Below are 20,746 nucleotides of genomic sequence, written 5' to 3'. Positions count from 1 at the left end.
AATAAACCGATCTAATGGTTATTAACAGCAGAAAGCAGAGTACATTAAAATGGTCTTGGTGCTTTTCTCCTCTCCATTATCTAAAACTTGATGGTCTTGATTTTCTTGAGGCATGACATCTTAACTCAGAATGGAAACACTGACGAAATGTGTTTAATTTTCTCAGTGAAAATATAGTCGGTGACATACATCCTCCGTTGCCTTCAACGTGTAATAGGTTAGTTATCAAAGTAAGTGTATGCTAACTACTATGCATCTGTCAGCTAAAGCTGAGATAAGAACAGAATTTAGTTGTCAGAAGATGAATTTACAAGCTGAAGGAGGTATTTGTAAGGGAAGCTATGTAAGTGATAATTCAAAACTAACAGGAAAATAGTATAATACCATTCATCATCATATCCTTAGCATCTAATAAGAGTGTCTGGCATAAAGTAGTCACTTGGTAAATATTTGTTAAGTAAATGAATAGCTTAAATGGATGAAAAAGGAATGTGGAAACAAACGCCTAATTTGCTTTTCTCATTTATTGAAAAGTCACTATAAAATAAATATTTAGATAACCTCTGATCAGCCATCTTCTTTAATCAATTGAAACCCTTTTAAGTCCCGTTAAGTTATAAGGATCACTGTATCAAGGTTAGTTGCATTGTAGTTTATCCTATCCTATTTAAATATGGCTTTTTTTTTAAATAATTTCAAACATTGGACAGTTACAAATACAATACAAACCCCATACAGAGAACTCCAACACCCTCCCACCCCCAGATATACATATCTACCAATTTTACGTTTTGCTACCTTTGCAGTACCTTTCTTTCTCCTTCCTTCGTTCCTTCCTTCCCTCCTTCCTTCCTTCCTTCCTCCCTCCCTCCCTCCCTCCTCCCTTTCTCCCCCCCCTTCTTTCAACTATATCTATTATCTTTCTATCAATTATCTGTCTATCCATTTATCATCTTCTGAACATTTGAGAGCAGGTTGCATATATTATACTCCTTGAACTCATAATACTTCCATGTACATTTCCTGCAAACAAGGATAATCACTTATGTCATTAACTTAACTGCAGTTAATTCAAGAAAATTAATATGGATATAAAGCTTAATTCTATGTTCCAGTTTTTCCTTATGCCCCCTTTGAGCTTTTCTCCTCCATTCTTAGAGCCACTCCAGTATCATTTATTATGTTGATTGTCATTAACTTTTTTTTTAAATTAACTATTTAAAAAAAATTTTTTTAAGATATACAATAAAAAAAATTTCAAACAAACCATAACAAGGGAGTAAGAAAAAGACAACCAACCTAAAATAACTACTTTACTTCCAACGTGTTCCTACTCTATCCCAAGAAAATAACCTAATATAGCAACATTTCTGTGAACTTGTTCCTACCATGCCCATCAGAAATTAACAAATCAGAGTCATTCCTGGGCATTCCCAGAACGTTAAATTTACCCAGGGTAGCGTATCTGTTCTTATTGGGTTATCGTTCCCCCTTCATTAATTGCTCTGTATTGCTGGTTCCCCTACATTCTACATTATAAACCATTTATTTTAGGAGTGTGTTGTTTAACCTCCAGGTGTTTCTGAATTTTCTAAGTCACTGATGGTTATTGACTTCTAAATGTATTCCATTGTGGCAGAGAATGTGCTTTGAATAATTTCAATTTTTTAAATTTATTGGTGCTTGTTTTATGTCCCAGTATATGGTCTATTCTGGAAAAAGTTCCGTGATCAGTAGAGAAGAATGTGTATCCTGGTGATTTGGGATGTGATGTTCTATATATGTCTGTTAGATCAAATTCATTTATCAGATTGTTTAGGTTTTCAGTCTCCTTATTGGTCTTCTGTCTGGTTGATCTATCTATAGGAAAGAGTGATGTGTTGAAGTCTCCCACAATTATTGTGGAAACATCCATTGCATCCTTTAGTTTTGCCAGTGTTTGTCTCATGTATTTTGTGGCACCATGATTGGGTGCATAAACATTAATGTTTGTTATTTCTTCTTGTTGAATTGCCCCTTTTATTAGTATGTAGTGGCCTTCTTTGTCTCTCCTAACATCCTTGCATTTAAAGTCTGTTTTTTTCCGAGATTAATATTGCTACTCCTGCTTTCTTTTGGCTGTAGCTTACATGAAATATTTTTTCCATCCTTTCACTTTCAATTTCTTTGTGTCCCTGTGTCTAAGATGAGTCACTTGTATGTGACATACTGATGGTTCATATTTTTTGATCCATTCTGCCAATCTATATCTTTTAATTGGGGAGTTTAGTCCATTTACATTCAGTGTTATTACTGTGAAGGCATTTCTTGAATCAGCCATCTTATCCTTTGTTTTATGTTTGTCATATATATTTTTCCCCTCTCTCTTAATGTCCTTTATTGAACCAATATTGAATCTCTTTAATACTGAACCTTTCTCCATATCGCTCTCTCCTTTCTTTATTTCTCTGTCTATAGGGCTCCCTTTAGTATCTGAAGTAGGGCAGAACTTTTATTAGCAAAATCTCTCAGCATTTGTTTGTCTGTGAAAAATTTAAGTTTTCCCTCAAATTTGAAGTAGAGCTTTGCTGGATAAAGTATTCTTGGTTGGAAATTTTTCCCTCTCAGGATTTTAAATATGTCATGACACTGCCTTCTTGCCTCCATGGTGGCCACTGAGTAGTCACTACTTAGTCTTATGCTGTTTCCTTTGTATGTGGTGAATTGCTTTTCTCTTGCTGCTTTCAGAACCTGCTCCTTCTCTTCAGTATTTGAGAGTCTGATCAGAATATGTCTTGGAGTGGGTTTATTTGGATTTATTCTATTTGGAGTTCACTGGGCATTTATGCTTTGTGTATTTATATTGTGTAGAAGGTTGAGGAAGTTTTCCCCAACAATTTCTTTGAATACACTTTCTAGACCTTTACCCTTCTCTTCCCCTTCTGGGACATCAATGAGTCTTATTTTGGACATTTTATTTTTGTCAGATATATTTTTCCCCTCTCTCTCTTAATGTCCTTTATTGAACCAGTATTGAATTTCTTTAATATCATGTCCCTGAGGTCCATTTCGATTTTTTCGTTTTTTTTCCCCATTCTTTCTTTTGTTCTTTGGTTTTCTGTTCTATGGTCCTCAAGGTCGCTGATTTGTTGTTCAGCTTCCACTAGTCTTGTACTATGAGTATCCAGAATCTTTTTAATTTGGTCAACAATTTCTTTTATTTCCATAAGATCTTCTATTATTTTATTTACTCTTGCAATTTCTTTTTTATGCTCATCTAGGGTCTTCTTTATGTCCTTTATATCCTGTGCTATGCTCTTCTTAATATCCTTTATATCCTGTGCCATGCTCTCGTTGTTTGTCTTTAGTTCTCTGATTAATTGCTCCAAGTACTGTGTCTCCTCTGATCTTTTGATTTGGGTGTTTGGGTTTGGGTTATCCATATCGTCTGGTTTTACCATATACTTTAAAATTTTCTGTTGTTTTTGGCCTCTTGGCATTTGCTTTACTTGATAGGGTTCTTTTAGGATATGTAGAATTATCCAAAGATGAATCTCAAATTTGTCAGATCTGCAGCTTGGTGGCATACACTTTCTCTAACTACCCAGCAGATGGCATCCGTGAGTCACCTATTACCCTCAAGCCAGTTCTCCCCAACTTTGTGGTGTGTGGGGGTTTGATTCTTATGGGGTTCAATTGGTGCACCAAGTTTGGGTGTGTTGTTGGTGCTGTCCGCCCTGAATGTGGGGCGTGTGTCTGAGTGGTTAGGGAGGGAGGGCAGCTTTAATAATCAAACCTCCCAGGTGTTCCTGGAGATTTAAGGCTGTTACAAGAGTCTAAATCTTCAGTTCAGTCTTGCCACAGATTGTCTCTGCCACTGACCCACAAGTCTTTGGTATTGGCATATGGTCCCTGGGATTTCCAAGTGGGTCCCTCTTCCAAGCCGTGCCCTTCTAGGGCCTCTGCTGAAGGAAGGTTGTGCTACATCACAAGTGCACGCCGTCTGTAAAGAGATGTTCTGGGCCGCCAGGCCATGTAGGTGCGTTCCCAGCCTGCTGTAAGGATGGCTGTATGGGGCATGCCAATTTCCCCCTTTTCACACAGCTCTGCCCTCCCAGCTCTGGGACAATTAGCTGTGGGTGCACAAAAGGCTATTGTTCACACCTGACACTGTGTCGTGTGCGTATGCTGCTGGAAACACCCCCCTCCCCCCCGTCACACTGGGTTTCTTGGTGCAGCTCTGGGCTGAGGCCCCGGCAACGAGCAGGAGGCCAGGAAGATGGGTGCAAGGGGCATGGGTTTTTGTTCCCCTTTTGTCTAACCTCTGCCTTCCTCGCTCCAAGACAATTAACAGCGGGTGCATGAAAGGCTATCTTCCATGCCAGATATTGAAGCATTCACACAGCCCGTTCCTGCCACACTTCACTATGCAGTTCTCACTGCCATATCTGCAGCCGCTTTTGAATTTTTTTTTAAAAAGAACTAGTCTGCCTCCAAACGCCAACCCTCAGTTTCCCCACACCACAGTGTGGCTGCTGTATATTCAGTGGCTTACTCACTCGTTTCAGAACGCAGACTCCCGGTTTCACCAAGTGCACAGTCCCTGTAGATTTAGCAGACCTTGTCCAGCTGGTGCATCGCTGGAACTGGTGTTCTGGGTCACTTTCTGGCTTTTGTCTAGTATTTTTCACGGAGGTGTTTTTTTGTCCTGTCTCACCTAGCCAACATCTTAGGTTCTCTTAAATAGGGCTTTTTAAAATTAAGTGTATTATGGGTCCAAGTCTTTCATTCAGGGAGAAATTTTTAATATTACCACTTCTCTTTCTGGTGCACGTCTTGCTGTTTTCATCTTCCTGTCTTTGGAAAACATTCTAGTTTTTTTCCTTACATTATGTAGGGACAATATGGGACCTGACAGACTTGCCTGATCAGAAACAAAGATCTTGAAGCAACTCTTCAAATTCTAAAATATTTTAAGTATATTTTAATTATTTGAACAAAGATATAAATTTTGTAGGGAATAATCATATACTGTTTTTTCCTCTTTGCCCAGAAATATTTTAAAACTTAATTGTGGATACAAGCTGAATCTTAATTAGAAAAGTTCTTATAAGAAATAACTTTATCAGAAAGCTCAAATATTACTCTCCATTCAATTCTGGGATTCTATTTTGATTAGTGAATTATGTTAAAAATATTTCCATAACTACCTGTTTAATAACATTAAATTTTAAACACCAGATGCAAAATATATAACAAACATGAGCATGTACATATTTGTGTGTGTGTATAATCATCAGAACAAGACTAATGGGAAATAAACTAGAATGTTTATTTGTTTATCTTTGGGTTTTAGAACTCTAGGTAATTTTCAAAAAAGTACACTCTTATAAAGTAATGAATTACAAATGTAGTTTTGTCTATCTTCTAGATACAAAATATTGCTATGCTTGAAAAATTTTTGTGTACAAATAATTTGATAGGTATCTTTTTTTTAAAAAAATAACACCTGAACATTTGTATACCTTTAAATAGTACAAGTTTCTGCTTAGTTTCAAAGGAATCTGGGAGAAGAGGAATTAAAAGTAGTTAAATAATTTCCTTTATTTTTAGATGCCAGAATTCCAGAAAAGTTCAGTTCGCATCAAGAACCCTACAAGAGTAGAAGAAATTATCTGTGGTCTTATAAAAGGAGGAGCTGCCAAACTTCAGGTGAATAATTATCAAGAAGCCTTTATTTTTTAATGTCCAAGCTGACTCATTCACATCATGTTATGCTAAAATCTGAGTAAAGTAAATTTAAGTTGACAGGCTTACCTGTCCTTTAGGAACCTAAAATGTAAAAGATATATCACAGAATACCCCACTGGAAACACAAATAAAAATGACCAGCCTTAAAAGAAAATTTAGTTATTCTTCAGACTTTGAAGTATAAAACTAATACTATTCACAAGTACTAAGCCATTTTAAGAATAACATTAAAAAGTATACACTTTAAAGTTGCTCTTCCATCTTTAATTAATTAAATCATGGTAATTCAAATTAAGATGTAACCTTTCCTTTCAGGGGAAAACTAATTTTTTAAAAGAATTCTTTTTTGCTTTTTTTAAGAATTGTTTTAAATGTAAATAAAATCAACACAATCTGGATAGTCAGTAAAAACGTATTTTTTTAACAATTTAAAAAAAACGCAATCTCCTATTTAAGAGCTGGGAAAGTATTTCCACATGTCATGCATTCAATAATATAGTTTACCTTAAATAGACAAGTTAAATCCAGAATGCAGCAATGTTAAGAACCGAGAGCTGTATATAATTAAATTGCTTTCACTGCATTTTTGTACATTGACCCAGTGGGTTGAAATTATGCAATTTTTATCTCTGAAGAAAGCAGTAACCATATCACTTGCAATCACAAATTCCTACACTGATTATTCAGTTTTATTTGGTGACGATGCTGAGGCACTCGTTATCACCTAATAGGAAGGTCATTTCCCAACTTCATATGTAGTTTAGGTCATTCCCCAGACTTCACCCCTAAGCTTCATTAGAAAACTCAATGTAGAAAGAACAACCTTTACGCTGGTGGCTATTGACTGAGCACAAGTCGAGTGCATTTGGGTAGCACAAAGATTTCTTTCTGGCCATGATGGTTTTGCTTACATAATGCATTTCTCTCTTTGCTTTACAGGTAATAACAGACTTTGACATGACACTAAGTAGATTTTCCTACAAAGGGAAAAAATGTCCAACATGTCATAGTAAGTGTGGCATTCTTAAACAATTTATTTGTGAAAGTAACCATTACTTTAACATCCTTTTCACTTAAATTATCTCTGGTATGACTGGGGTTTTATTCTTTTTAGACATTGAAAGTAAACATACCAGAGGAGAAAGGCATCTGCTTTTTCTTACTATATTTTTAGGATTTGTGTTACCCTGGGTTATATAAATGGCTGTTTGCATGTATGATTTTATTTGCAAAAGGAATGGAGACTTGTGAAATTTCTCTCCCCAAATGTAGTTTCTTATTATTCAAAAAATATCTAAATGGATTTTAAAGTTTGGGTTAACCTAAGGAAACAGCATTTATCAAATGCTTCGCATTTTCTTGGAATTTTACCAAATTTTTTGTTGTGTATATGTAAATTAAGTTAAAAAGTAAGTGATTAAATAAATCCACCCCCACCCCCAGTTAAAATGTGTTGCTAGGATAGTATACATTTTAAAGAGTATTTTTTAGTGTTTTTTTAAACAGCTTCATTTAGGTATAATTCACATACCATACAATTAACCATTTGAAGTGTATTTTTCATCCTGACAAGGAAGCAATAAAACAAACTTCATTTACTGTTGATGCATGTATAAATTAAGAAATTGGTTTGATAATGTGTATAAAGACCACTAAGAATCTTCATATCTTTTGGCCAAGTAATTCCTCTTTGGAGAATTTATAAGCAGGTAATCCTAAATATAGGAAAAAAGCTTTACTTACAAAAATAGTGACAACTAAGTTCAACATAAAATTATTTAAAATAGCAAAAACTTGGAAACAGCCTAAAAATTTTAACACAGGGGAACGGTATAAATTATGTTATGCTCACATAACACAGAATGTACAAATCATTATGAATGATATTTATGGAGAGCTTTTAATTACATGAAAGAAGGCAGACTGAAAGTGAAATGAAAAAGAAAGCAGAATTTCAGAGTTAGAGCTCTGGTATAATCTCTTCTAAGTGGTATGCTTAGAACTTTAAGACCATACAAAATATGGTTAGTAATTTATAGTGAACAGTAAGATTGCAAATAAATTTTTTTCTTAACAATAATCAGTATTTTCCAGATTTTCACATTAAGCATCTATTAATTTTTTTATTAAGAAAAAAGGGTATTTCAAAGATGTATTCTTTCCGTTTAATTAAAAAGAAAGGTGAAAATAGAAATAGTACACAATTAATTCATAATATTTGAAGACTATGAATTGTCTCTCTCAGTGGTGTTGAGCAACACTAAACCTCACATTTTAAAACTATGAACTTCTCTAGCAATGGCATATAAATTATTATAGCACTAAAACCTAAAGTTGTAATAACTATGCTACTCAACTTGTCATTTATACATAAAAGAAAGGTAATAAATTACTCATAGTAGTGGTAGCATCAATTGGAGTATTTCTTTTGATGCCTATTTTGCTTTTTCTCTTTAGATGTCATTGACAACTGTAAACTGGTGACAGATGAATGTCGACAAAAGGTAAACACTGACAGTAACCCACGGTGATTCAAAGACATTATAACCCTTTTTTGCCTGAGATTCCTTCAGGCTCATCCACACAGACTAGCTTGTTAGAGTGCTTATAGCCATACCTGACACACAGTAAGCACTCAATAAATACTAGAATTATTACTGTATGGATTATATACCCTCAATATATTTTAAAGTAAAAACCAACAGCAACTTTTTAACAGTAAATCTTACATTAAAAACTTTAAATGATTGTCAAAATATTCTGGTGTCCTTATGGTAACTGTAGAATTAAAACAAAAGTACTTTGGTTTTATGTAGGCTTTGCTCTCTTAAACTGATTAGGAAATTCTCTCAGTTCTCTGCTTTGCTTGATTATATTTCTATCTGTATAAATCTTAAGAAATTAGACTCAAACTATGAATCTAATACTTTTATATGAGAAATAAGGTTTTTTTGTAGTCTAATTTGATTATTAGTTGGTTTTAGTAACATGTAAATTAAGTTCAGCAAAGATCTCTTTAATTGATACATGAGCTAGACACTCATGATCTAATCTTTACCAGTAAAGCAGTTTATAGAAAACACTTGTTTATGTTCTTTTGTTTTTCTATAAAATTAAGCAGATTAATGAAAAATTCTGTAATCTTCATGATTAAGTTATTCGTTTATTTCTAGTTACTACAACTAAAGGAAAAATATTATGCTATTGAAGTTGATCCTGTTCTTACTATGGAAGAGAAATACCCTTATATGGTAGAATGGTAAGTGTGTATGGGGGATAAAAATATAGCAAAATAAAACAATATAACAATTATAACTAAGGATGTATTTTTCCCTTGTACTGTGTAAAAATAGATTCATAAATTATCCAGTGACTTATAACAGTGAATTAAATATAACAAAATGAACTCTAATTTTCTAATGACTTTATCAGTCTGGGATTTGTTTGTTTTTTGTATTTTTTAAAAGATGAAGTTCGGTAGAAATAAATATAAATCCTGCACTAAGTCTTTAAAGAAAACAAGTATATATATATACTTTAAAAATATGGACAAGATGTGGTCAAACATGTGAAGAAAAAAATTTTGGATTTTAATTGACTCTGAACACAGTTGGAGCCAGCAGGTGATGTGACTACCAAGAAGTAGGCCTCTGGTGTTGCTTGCACTAATGGAAATGCAGCATTCCAAGCAAACCACACTAAAAGCATTGTGCTGAGTTCTGGGTGCTAAGAGACAGGTTGACAAACTTAAGGTAATCAGAGAAGCTCACTAGGATGATAGAGGAGTTGGAGTAATCCAATTTGAGGAATTTCAGTAGAGAATGCTTTGCTTTGAGAAGCAAACTTGTGGTTTTGAAATCTTAGAAACCAGCCATATTGTTATTTTTCTTTATTATACATTACCTAACAGGGTACCTTGCACATGTAATCAGTGTCCTTGGTATTAAATGTCAAAAAGAGGTTAGACTTACTCTACATGTCTGTAAAGGAAGAGCTGGAACTAGACTTGGAACATTTAAGAAGATTGATTTCAACATGATAAAAGAAAGGATTGTCTAACAATTAGAGTTTTCTGGCAGTGGAGTAAGCTTCCCTGGGAGGATGAACTCACTGACATGATGGTATCTGACCCAGACAGAGAGGAAGGCCCACTTAGAGATATTGTAGGGGGATTTTTAGGTATCAGGTGGAGAGTGAGGTTCTAAAGCCCTGTTAATACAGAGGTGCTATGATTATAGATGCTTGTAGGTAATTATAAAGAGACCTATCTAAATTTAAAACTTGTCATAACAAGGATTTTCTCTTGCTCACTAGGGGGCATCTTCAGTACTTAAGTATTTCATGAAAATTCAGACTACACGCAGATGAAAAACATAGCTTTGCTCTAATTCTAATTTCAGTCAGAGAAATAGTTATATCTCCCTAGGTTGGATTCACTTCTTATCTGCAGACTGAGGGAAGTTTTAGACCTAGTTTCATCTCATTACTTTATTAAAATATTTAAGCTAAGTCAGTGTTTGGGAGAACTGGGAAATGTAAAAAGAGCTTCCATTCTACATTTTGAGACATATCATTATTCATACTTTCCTTAGTGATGAACTTAAATCTCTAAAATTTAAACCCAAAAATACATATGATGAATGAAACACGGCATTTTTCATCCTGAAGAATAATGCACTATAATGAAAATAATAGTTTTGATTTGCTTTAATTGATATTCCCTTTTTCTTTGGTTATAAACTCCAGGTATACTAAGTCACATGGTTTGCTTGTTGAACAAGCTTTACCAAAAGCTAAACTTAAAGAAATTGTGGAAGAGTCAGATGTTATGCTCAAGTAAGTTTCTTGGATGTTTGTTTTTTTTGTTGTCTATAAACTTGAACTATTGTTACGTGTGTATTCAAACATTTATTTTTATTAAAATAAAATTATTTTTAAAAATGAAATAAAATTATTAAAATAATTATATAATTATTCCATATAAAATACATAAATAATATAAAATACATTCCATATAAAAATACATGCGAAATATGCTGCCTACCATAAAATAGATAGTGGTGAGGTAAGAAATTGAGAAGGACGTGTTAGATCTTGCTGTAGGGAATATGAGCTATGGGATTTAAGTGCTAATTTGTATTTCCTTTCTCTAGATTATAATTTTTAAGATTAATTTACAAATTTATGAAACCAAGGGCATTTTGAAATTTTTTAGTCATACTTTGGAAAGACGTGAAGTATGAAAGGCATGTTATAAATCAAGTTAAAAAGGATTTAGCTAAACACCCTGCTTCTAAATTTACATGAATCTACTTTCCTAATTCTCAAATTTTCTTGAAAACTATCTCTAGGAAGGGTGCATGTGTTTTAGCAAATAATTAAAATATTTGTAATGCATGAATGGATAAGATATGAAAATCTTTAAGCTTTTTTTCAGTACTGTTTACCACCTCTTAAAATTTTCAACTTCTTAGGCAAATATGATGATGCTACACTTTACGATGATCTTCTGAGGAAAGCATTAAATTGTCAGAAAGAGTGTGAGGACAGCTAGTAAGTATATCGTTCCTTTGTAGGCAGCAACAGTTTTATTTAGCCTATAGCTCACAGTGAGTGAGCAAAAGGAAAAGATTTTAAGGTCAAAATACTACCTACAGCTCACAGATCGCAGGAAGGAGAGATTCCAGATGTAGAGAGAACACAGCTAAGTCCAGTCTAGTCTGCTTTCCTAACAACAGGGTGTAGATGAGCAGGATAACAAGCAGAAAATTTTTCAGCTCTCCCTAATAGGTATTTTAAAGGTGTGGTTTAATTATTTGTTATTCAATGAACTGTAGGTTCATATCTATATTCAATGTGGGTGTAAAATCACCAACTTTGTACATTAGAATTGATAAAAAGGAAGGTAAAGCATTAACTGTTGTTTGAAAAATATCTACTGGTAGTGTTGTAGACATCAGTAACAGTCCTCTTGGAAAGTCATGTAAAATGAAAAAATAAGTAAGCCATGGAATTAGATAGAAATGTTTATCTTTTTTAACTTCCAAGTGAAAAGGAGATATATCTTGATCTTTAACAATCACTTTGTAATTCTATATTGCAGGGAAGGATATGAAAATTTCTTTGATAAGCTCCAACAGCACAGTGTCCCTGTGTTCATATTTTCGGCTGGTATTGGTGATGTATTAGAGGAAGTTATCAGTCAAGCTGGTGTTTATCATCCAAATGTCAAAGTAGTGTCCAACTTCATGGATTTTGATACAAATGTAAGTATATCAATTCATTCTTTATAATTACATGTAATCCAGATATATTTTAATTATGTTAATGCATTTATTTATTATTTAATGAACTATATGATGATTAAATTAGGCCAAATTGATAAACCTACTGTGAGACTCATCATCTTTCCCAGTGGTATAGCCATGTTTTAAAAATAATATAACCTTCTTAAACTTTCATTTCCCTAAACTGTAAACTAATATTAAAATTAGTAAGAGTTCTTTTAAAGTAATTAAATATAGCAACTCTGAAAACTTAACATCCTTGGTGTGAGAGGGTGAGGAGTGAATCAACTGACATTATTAGAACATAAATTTTTCTAAATCAAGATAGTATGTTATGAAATACATAAAATGGGATGTTTTCATTAGGAACAAAATGAAAATTGAAAATTGAATTTTCATTTCCTGTGTTTCACCATTTAAAGTAGGCTCTAGGAAGTCATTTCCTTTTCAGCTCTTCTCACCTATCTAATGTGATGGACTTAAGTGCCTTGAGATCTCTAGTGCCAAAGATAAAATTACAAATATGATGGTGATATAACGACATCTCTTAAGACAAGAACTTCAAAAGATGAAAATACAAATAAAATATCAAAACCTATTATTTCAAAAGATTTATTTTTTTAATAGGGGGTGCTCAAGGGATTTAAAGGAGAATTAATTCATGTATTTAACAAACATGATGGTGCCTTGAAGAACACAGACTATTTCAATCAACTAAAAGACAATAGCAATATAATTCTGCTGGGAGACTCCCAAGGAGACTTAAGAATGGCCGATGGAGTAGCCAATGTTGAACACATTCTGAAAATTGGATATCTAAATGATAGAGTAAGTATACAGATCTGTCATTTAATTTTCTTTTAAGAAAAAATTGGCATGAACCTTGACAGGTAATTGTTGCCAAAGACGCCTGATTCCTCTTTACCCCTTTACTTTGGCAATAATTAAAAGCATTGGTATACACAGATTGATGCAGCAGGATTTGGATAGAGGGAGGAAGTACATTCCAAATGGGGCCTCTCTGCAAATCTTGTTCCATTGTAAAATTAGACTGTAGCTGAGTTTCTCAGAATCAGCACTGTTGACATTTTCGACCAGATAATTCTTTGTTTTGGAGGCCATCCTGTGCATTGTAGGATGTTTAACAGCATCCCCTGGCCTTTACCCATTAGATACCAATAAAAAAACCCCAATCATGAGAATCAAAAATGTCTCCAGACATTTCCCAGATATCCCCTGGGGGGCGAAATCACCCCAGTTCAGAACCACTGGACTAAAGAGAAATCATTTGGGGGAAAAGACAGCATGTGGGAAAATTTCTACGTCAACGAGTCTTAAAAGTTTGAAAATGTTTCTTTTTTGGAGATTTTATGAAAGTTAATATAATACACTGTGTTCAGTAGATCTAACGTGGCAGTGAGATTCATACTGAAATTCTTTGCTTCTCCTCTCTACATGTTAATTTTATTTTTGTTCTTCTGTTGATTAGGTGGATGAGCTTTTAGAAAAGTACATGGACTCTTATGATATTGTTTTGGTAAAAGATGAATCATTGGAGGTAGCCAACTCTATCTTACAGAAGATCCTATAAACAGGCATTCTTCTAGAAGACCTCTCTCCCATGGGAGCAATGATGAAAGAACTGCTTGTGTTCATGTTGCTGAAAGACTCTTATTTATAATATATTCTTGCTCTTGAATTTTTTCCTTTACATTACTTAAATATTTTCAGACATGTTGAATCCATGAACTGGAAGCTCCTTTTTCTTCACCTTTTTCAACACACTCCCCACCATATTTTTTTAATAGATTAAGAAAAAAAAAATCTTAAAGCCAAAATTAGAAAAATAACTCCATACTTTTCCAAAGCGGATTTTGTAGTTTAATTTTATCATGCATTTTTCAAGGAGTCTTTTTACACTGGGAAAGTTTGTAAAAGTTAAAAAAGAAGTTTTATGAAATGGTCAAATAATATGCATGATTTTTAAGTATTACCATTTTTGGAATTTGGGTGAATTATGCTGATGGTATCTCTATCACCAGAAACTGTGTTGTGTTTGGTTATTTTGTTTGGGAAACATCAATATTTACTAGAAAAGACTGGTACTTGGAATTTGGTGAAAAAACTGTTGGTGTCCACATGTCACTAGTCATTACAAACTGTTCTGTATTGAAGCACTGATAATAAACATGAAATGGAAAATCTTTTTAATTTTAATGTTAAGACTGTCATTATTCATTCATTCACCAAATATTTATTGAGCACCTATTATGTGTTTATTGGTTTTCTGTGTGTGTAATATATAAATCATAGTGTCCTTGTTATAATGGGTAGATTGAATATTTTCAAAATGTATATACTATCAAGTTTAAGGATAAAAGATATTTGCAGAGAAAATTTAATCCATTCTTTGCAAAATACTGGGGCTAGGGAATATCATTTTCTCCCATTGAAATTATGTCAGTGAAAGGGAGGACTTTATTGTATTGTAATTCTGAGAGCTTGAGAAATAGCCATAGGCAGGAAGCAAAGTATAGCTGGGTCTCATGGTGGCTAAACCTAGTACTGTGTAGTTGGGAACCCACATTCTTCTCTGCAGTCTAACTTGCCATTCCAAATTTTCTGCTGCCCCATAATTGCTTTGCACAAGGTTTAGACTTGTCGTTGTGACAGATTTGTCCTTTACTCTAACCCTTGAGCTCCAGAGCCTGTGAGCAACCAACTGGTTTTCTTATAGTATCGAAGCTGTGATACCCACGAAGCATGATCCAGTTGGTTCTGGCCATCCTGTTGGGCCAGCAATCTAGCCCAATCAGATGTGGCAGGAAGGAAAGGTCACATGATACAAACCTTTTTTTCCTAGGGAAGCCCATCCTTATCCCCCACCATTACTTCTTTCATTTATACAAAACAATGAAACAAAGTATTTCAGTGGCAAAAAGTAGACTAGGCCTGCTTACATGTTTCCAAAATCTCACTCCCAACCAAACTTCTTGCATTAAAGCATATAGCATGGCATATTAGTGTCAGAATTACCTGGAGGACTTTTTCACATAGAAAAAAAGTTGAGAATCTCTTACTTAGTGACAGCTCTTTACCTCTGTATTGCTATCAGAACTTGTGAAATTTCTTTCCCAAAGATTTCCCAGAGATGTTTATGATATACTTCCATAAATAAGGTTGCAGAGTGTAAATTTTAAGAATACTGGAGTTATGACCACAATCTAGTCTAGACCTATCAGCCCCTTACTGATAAGGCAAAGACTACAGCTTCAGTCATCTTGCTCATAAAGGAAGGCCTTAAGAGAGCCTGAACTCTCTGGTACTTGAGCCAGTACCGTGACTGTTGATCATCGAGCCAAGGGTCATGCCTCTTCCTCTGTATGCCTGTGACTCTATCACATCTTGCTGCACCCTGATGCTACTGATATTTTTTTAAACTTTGTATTCAAGTTCAGCTCTGAGAGCAGTCTAATGTAGTCATTAAGAATTGAGCTATGGGGTCATAATACCTAGATTTCATTCCTCCTTCTACCACTTAGATGTTTGAACAGGACAAGTTATTTAACCTCTGTGTCCCAGTTTCCTCATCTGTAAAGTGAACATAATGATATACCCTCCAGATTTATGAGGATTAGATGTGCCCATCTACAGGAAGCATTTAGAACAGCCTAGCACAGGTAAGTATTCAGTATTGTTAGCTATTATCCATTCACTAAAGCAGGAGCTTTTAAATTCTCCAATATAGTGTCTGGGTGAATCAATGAAATGGAAAGGATCTTGTGCAGCCCACATTCTTTGAAGAACCTAGCATTAGCCAGTGGTTTTATTCAACTTCAAATTTTACAAAGTAAAGGAGTTTTGAGTACTGGTGTTAACAATTTCAGTGAAATTGAAATACTGGAACACAGCCATTAAAGCTAATAGCTCATTCCAGAATGATTTCATAAGAAGTCTATATACCATGGTGTGTATAATAGATGTAAAAGCTTATTAGATAGATTACTGAAGGTCTGTTTAACCAACATTCAAGTTCAGGGTTTTCTCTTTGGTGTACCCTTTAGAGGATCAGGAAGGAGAGCATATGCAATCTTGAATAATTAATCCTGAAACTGCTTCCAAGTTACCCCAAGATTCAACAATTATGCTGTTTTTTTGTACTTAGTTTGGTGTTTCAGTACAAGTTTAATAGATGTGATACGAAAAAAAAAGCACCTGAGGCATAAGGGGCACAGGCTTTGAAGTCAGTCAAACCTGAATCTGAGTTCTGATACTGTCCGTGACCTGGAGTTAGTTTCTCACTTCTCTAAATCTCAGCTTCTCATCTGTAAAATGGGGTATCAACTCGAAAGTTAAGGATTATGTGAAGTCAGTCAACAAATATTTAAGTCCCTACTGTGTGCTAGACTCTAGAGAGACAATAGTTAACAAATAAGATGTGCTTCCTGCCTTCATGAGCTTCCATACTATTAGATGAGGTAGACACACCCTCATAAGAGGAGACCAAAAAAGAGTAAGCCATTATAAATAAGACAAATGCTATCAAGAACACAACACAAATAACAAGGAACCTATTTTAGATAAAGTGGTCAGAGAAGGCCTCTCTGAGGAGGTATTATTACACCAAAGCCTAAAAGATAATAAGGTGCTTCATATGAGGAGTTGAGGTAGAAGCAGTCCCAGGAGAGGGAATGGCTGGTGCAAAGGTCCTAAGTAAGAAAGTTTAGGATGTTTAAAGAACATACTGTGAGCAAAGGAAAGAATTGCACAAGATGATGACCAAGAAGTGAATGGTGCCAGATCACAGAGGACTCTATATCTTGGTGGGAAGTTTTGTTTTATTCTCCTTGCAAGTGAGGAGGGTGGGAGGGAGGGAAGTGTCATGATCACTCTTTCTGATATGTAAAGAATGGACTGAAGGAGACCAGATAAACCCAAGCAGATCAGTTAGGAGGCTATTGTAGCAGTTCAAGCTAGAAATGATGGTAGGCTGGTAGGGCTGGGTCAGGGGAGCTGGAGAGAAGTGGGTCATTTCCAGGAGTAGTTTAGAGATAGAATTGACAAGGTTTTACTGTGGGATTCAATGTGCAAGGTATGAGAATAGGAAATGGCTTCCAGATTTCCGGTTTGAGTGACTGGGTGCAAGAGGAGACTGAGAGAGAAATAGGCCTGGATGAAGGCTGTTGAGAAGGGAGTCAGAATATAAATTCTATTTGGGACATACAGATTTTGATGTGCCTGTAAGATATCCAAGACAAAATGTCAAATAAGCAGACTAGTGCTCAAACGAGAAATTTTGGCAGGAACTATAAATTAGGGCATTGTATGCATTTAAATGAGATTTAAATATGGCCAGTGTAAGCTGGAAGGTATTCTCTGACCTATCAAAATTCCAACATTAAGGACAAAGACTACATACAATCAGATATAATAAACATAAAAAGTTTTCCGTTTGCAACTAGGAATAATTGGGAGTAATATTATTATTATTTTTTTTTTGTGGTTAATTAATATTTATTGATGAATCAGGTTGAAACGGTCAGTTGGGGCCATGGCGTGGGGCAGGCTCGGGAGGAAGATGAGATTATTACACAGGTCAGAAGGAAGCAAGAAGCCAGGAGGGTGGGAATGGAAAGGAAAAGTTGAACTTGAAAGAACTGGGATGATAGGATCTGTGAGATTTACCAACTGATTAGATATGAGGTAAGGTAAAGGAAGGTATGGAAGGTACATACCCAGTCTAGGACATATGAGCTTTACAAACATTTATTGCCTCCCAGCTCTGTGCAAAAAGCACTCTGCTAATTGCTGTTGGGACATAAATTTGCATGACTTCTCTTCCCTCCTTTCAACAGAGATTTGTAGTCTATTGGGACAACAAGGGAGTGCCTGTGTGGGGGCAGGAGACTGGCCCAAGGGCTGTTCCAGAGGAAATATTGCTGTTCCCTATTGAGGGGAGGGGTGGGGAGGAGGGCAGGTAAGGAGTTTTCATCCTTGCTCCAGAGCCACACATGGCTGACTCTGGTGAACAGTCAGAAAATGGGGTGTCAAGAAATGTCTAACAGTGTAGCTCTTTAGAAGTAAAGAAATTCAGGTTTGTCACAGAGCTGGGGTTTGACCTTGGGTACAACTTGGTCAAATGGCTTTAGTGTAGTCTGGGAGGTAGAGAAACAAGCTGCCGGCTGTGTGACCTCAGGCAGGTTACTTAACCATCTGGAGCCTCAGTTTCCTCTTTTTTTCTTTTAAAAAAAAAAAGAAAGGTGATTATACCTCTAGTGGTGAAGATTAGTTAGATTACACCTAGCCCAGTGCCCAGCATGCTTATGAGTGACAGCTCTGATTTACCCTCAGCACAAGGAGAGGAAGATGTCAGCTTGAAATAAAAGGACTCCAATTTCTTGAAAGTTGGTCATGTCATCTTTGTTTAACCAGGAAGGGATCTTTTGGGAGATAATATCTCCTTTGAGGAAGAAACATTCATCTGAAGTTGAATAATCCTTTCCGTTTTATTCCATTTCCTTTCAGTGGCTTTGGCATAAGTGCTCTTGGAATAAAATCCAGTTTTAGCAGTTCCCATGTTAATGGAAATAATTGTCTTTATCCAGAGAGCCATTGTGGGTTTTAGGCAATGATCAGATTTGACTTTTGAAAAAATCAGTTTGGCTGCTGGGAGGTGTATTGTCTGCTTTTCTGCTATAAGGGAAGCTCTGTAGACACAGGCCCTTGTTCAGTTTCCTTGCAGCTGTATGCCCAGCACATAGAAAACTGTAGCCAAGCACATGGTATGCTTGCATTCCATTGGTTGAATTCATACTTAACCTCTCTGCATTTTTCTTTTTTTTTTTTTTTATAAAAACAAATCGTACTTTCGATTGTTCACAGTACCATTACATAGTTGTACATTCATCACCTAAATCAATCCCTGACACCTTCATTAGCACACACACAAAAATAACAAGAATAATAATTAGAGTGAAAAAGAGCAATTGAAGTAAAAAAGAACACTGGGTACCTTTGTCTGTTTGTTTGTTCCCTTCCCCTATTTTTCTACTCATCCATCCATAAACTAGACAAAGTGGAGTGTGGTCCTTATGGCTTTCCCAATCCCATTGTCACCCCTCATAAGCTACATTTTTATACAATTGTCTTCAAGATTCATGGGTTCTGGGTTGTAGTTTGATAGTTTCAGGTATCCACCACCAGCTACCCCAATTCTTTAGAACCTAAAAAGGGTTGTCTAAATTGTGCGTAAGAGTGCCCACCAGAGTGACCTCTCGGCTCCTTTTGGAATCTCTCTGCCACTGAAGCTTATTTCATTTCCTTTCACATCCCCCTTTTGTTGAAGATGTTCTCCGTCCCACGATGCCGGGTCTACATTCCTCCCCAGGAGTCATATTCCACGTTGCCAGGGAGATTCACTCCCCTGGGTGTCTGATCCCAGGTAGGGGGGAGGGCAGTGATTTTACCTTTCAAGTTGGCTTAGGTAGAGAGAGAGGGCCACATCTGAGCAACAAAGAGGCATTCGGGAGGAGGCTCTTAGGCACAATTATAGGGAGGCGTAGCCTCTCCTTTGCAGCAACCGTCTTCCCAAGGGTAAAACCTGTGGTAGAGGGCTCAACCCATCAAACCACCAGTCCCCTATGTCTGTGGTCATGTTAGCAACCATGGAGGTGGGGTAGGCCAATACCCCTGCATTCTCCACAGGCCCCTCAAGGGGGCTCTACATATTTTTTTCCTTGTGTTTTTTTTTTTTAAATCAACTGTATGAAAAAAAGATTAAAAAAAAAAAACATACAATAAAAGAACATTTAACAAAATAGTGTAGACTGCTTACTTTTGCAAGTAGCCTTGTGGTGTTTCAAGTACACCAGTCATATGCATACTGAATTTAGAGAACATGTTCTCTAAGATACTCTAAATCCCCAACTGGAAGTCAATGACATCATAGTTAAACTTTAAGGCCCAAAGTTCAAAAATTTTATAGGTCATAAGATAAGTACCTATGAATAGCTTTTCCTTTCAGAAGGCCCAGGCTGCCTCAAGTGGTAATGCAGAAACTTTTGAGCACAGGATGTGAGTTAAGAAAAGTGCTGGACGACTCAATGAGTATACCACAAGCATTTGATTGTACACTTTGGATGGATTGTATGGCATGTGAATAAAAGTTGTGTGTGTGTGTTTGTATATATGTGTGTGTGTGTGTGTGTGTATAGAGAAAGAGAGAGAGATGGAGAGAGAGAGAGAGAGCACGCTACCAAAGCTTTACCCCAAAAGAGCAAATACAGTTTTGATGAAGATTTTCTAGGTAGGAGCTCTTCTTCAAAAGTATGGTGATACAGAATCAAAACAGAAAAAAATGTGTATGTTTTTATTATGAAAGATTTCAAACATACCAGAAAGTATAAAAATAATAGAACCGACAGCTGTGTTTTTACCACCTAGTATAAAATATAAGAAACAATGTTTCCCCAATTATATTTCCCCCTCTGTTCTCTTATCCCTCCTCTCCCCAAAGGTAACCACTATCCTGAATTTAGTGATGAATAGTCCCAATGTTGTAGCTAATCTTCAAAGATCACTCACCAATGTATAACATCTTCAGCTATTCATGTCCTTGTGCAGGTCCCTCCCCTTGAATCCAGGTTGGTCCTGATGCATGCTTTTGACCAAAAGAATATGGAGGAACTGATGCAGTGTATAACTTTCAAGGCCAGGTCATAATAAGCCTT

At 35.6% G+C, this 20,746-nt stretch overlaps 1 protein-coding gene across 7 annotated transcripts in view; it reads left to right on the top strand.

Moving 5' to 3' along the window:
- Positions 1-14,228, top strand: part of NT5C3A (5'-nucleotidase, cytosolic IIIA) — a 76,690-nt gene extending 62,462 nt beyond the window's left edge. For all 7 annotated transcript variants that reach the window (XM_037837035.1, XM_037837040.1, XM_037837039.1 and 4 more), the window contains 8 exons: positions 5,593-5,691; positions 6,670-6,739; positions 8,188-8,234; positions 8,904-8,989; positions 10,477-10,566; positions 11,834-11,996; positions 12,645-12,845; positions 13,507-14,228. In XM_037837035.1, the coding sequence (XP_037692963.1) occupies positions 5,593-5,691; positions 6,670-6,739; positions 8,188-8,234; positions 8,904-8,989; positions 10,477-10,566; positions 11,834-11,996; positions 12,645-12,845; positions 13,507-13,608 (858 nt within the window). In that variant the 3' untranslated portion in view covers positions 13,609-14,228. The remainder of the gene's footprint in view (positions 1-5,592; positions 5,692-6,669; positions 6,740-8,187; positions 8,235-8,903; positions 8,990-10,476; positions 10,567-11,833; positions 11,997-12,644; positions 12,846-13,506) is intronic.
- The last annotated feature ends 6,518 nt before the right edge of the window (positions 14,229-20,746 follow it).

The sequence above is a fragment of the Choloepus didactylus genome, chromosome 5, assembly GCF_015220235.1.
Source record: "Choloepus didactylus isolate mChoDid1 chromosome 5, mChoDid1.pri, whole genome shotgun sequence".
Classification (NCBI taxonomy): Eukaryota; Metazoa; Chordata; class Mammalia; order Pilosa; family Megalonychidae; genus Choloepus; species Choloepus didactylus.
The sequence above is the reverse complement of the archived record's forward strand: the minus strand, read 5'-3'. Positions and strand labels throughout refer to the sequence as shown.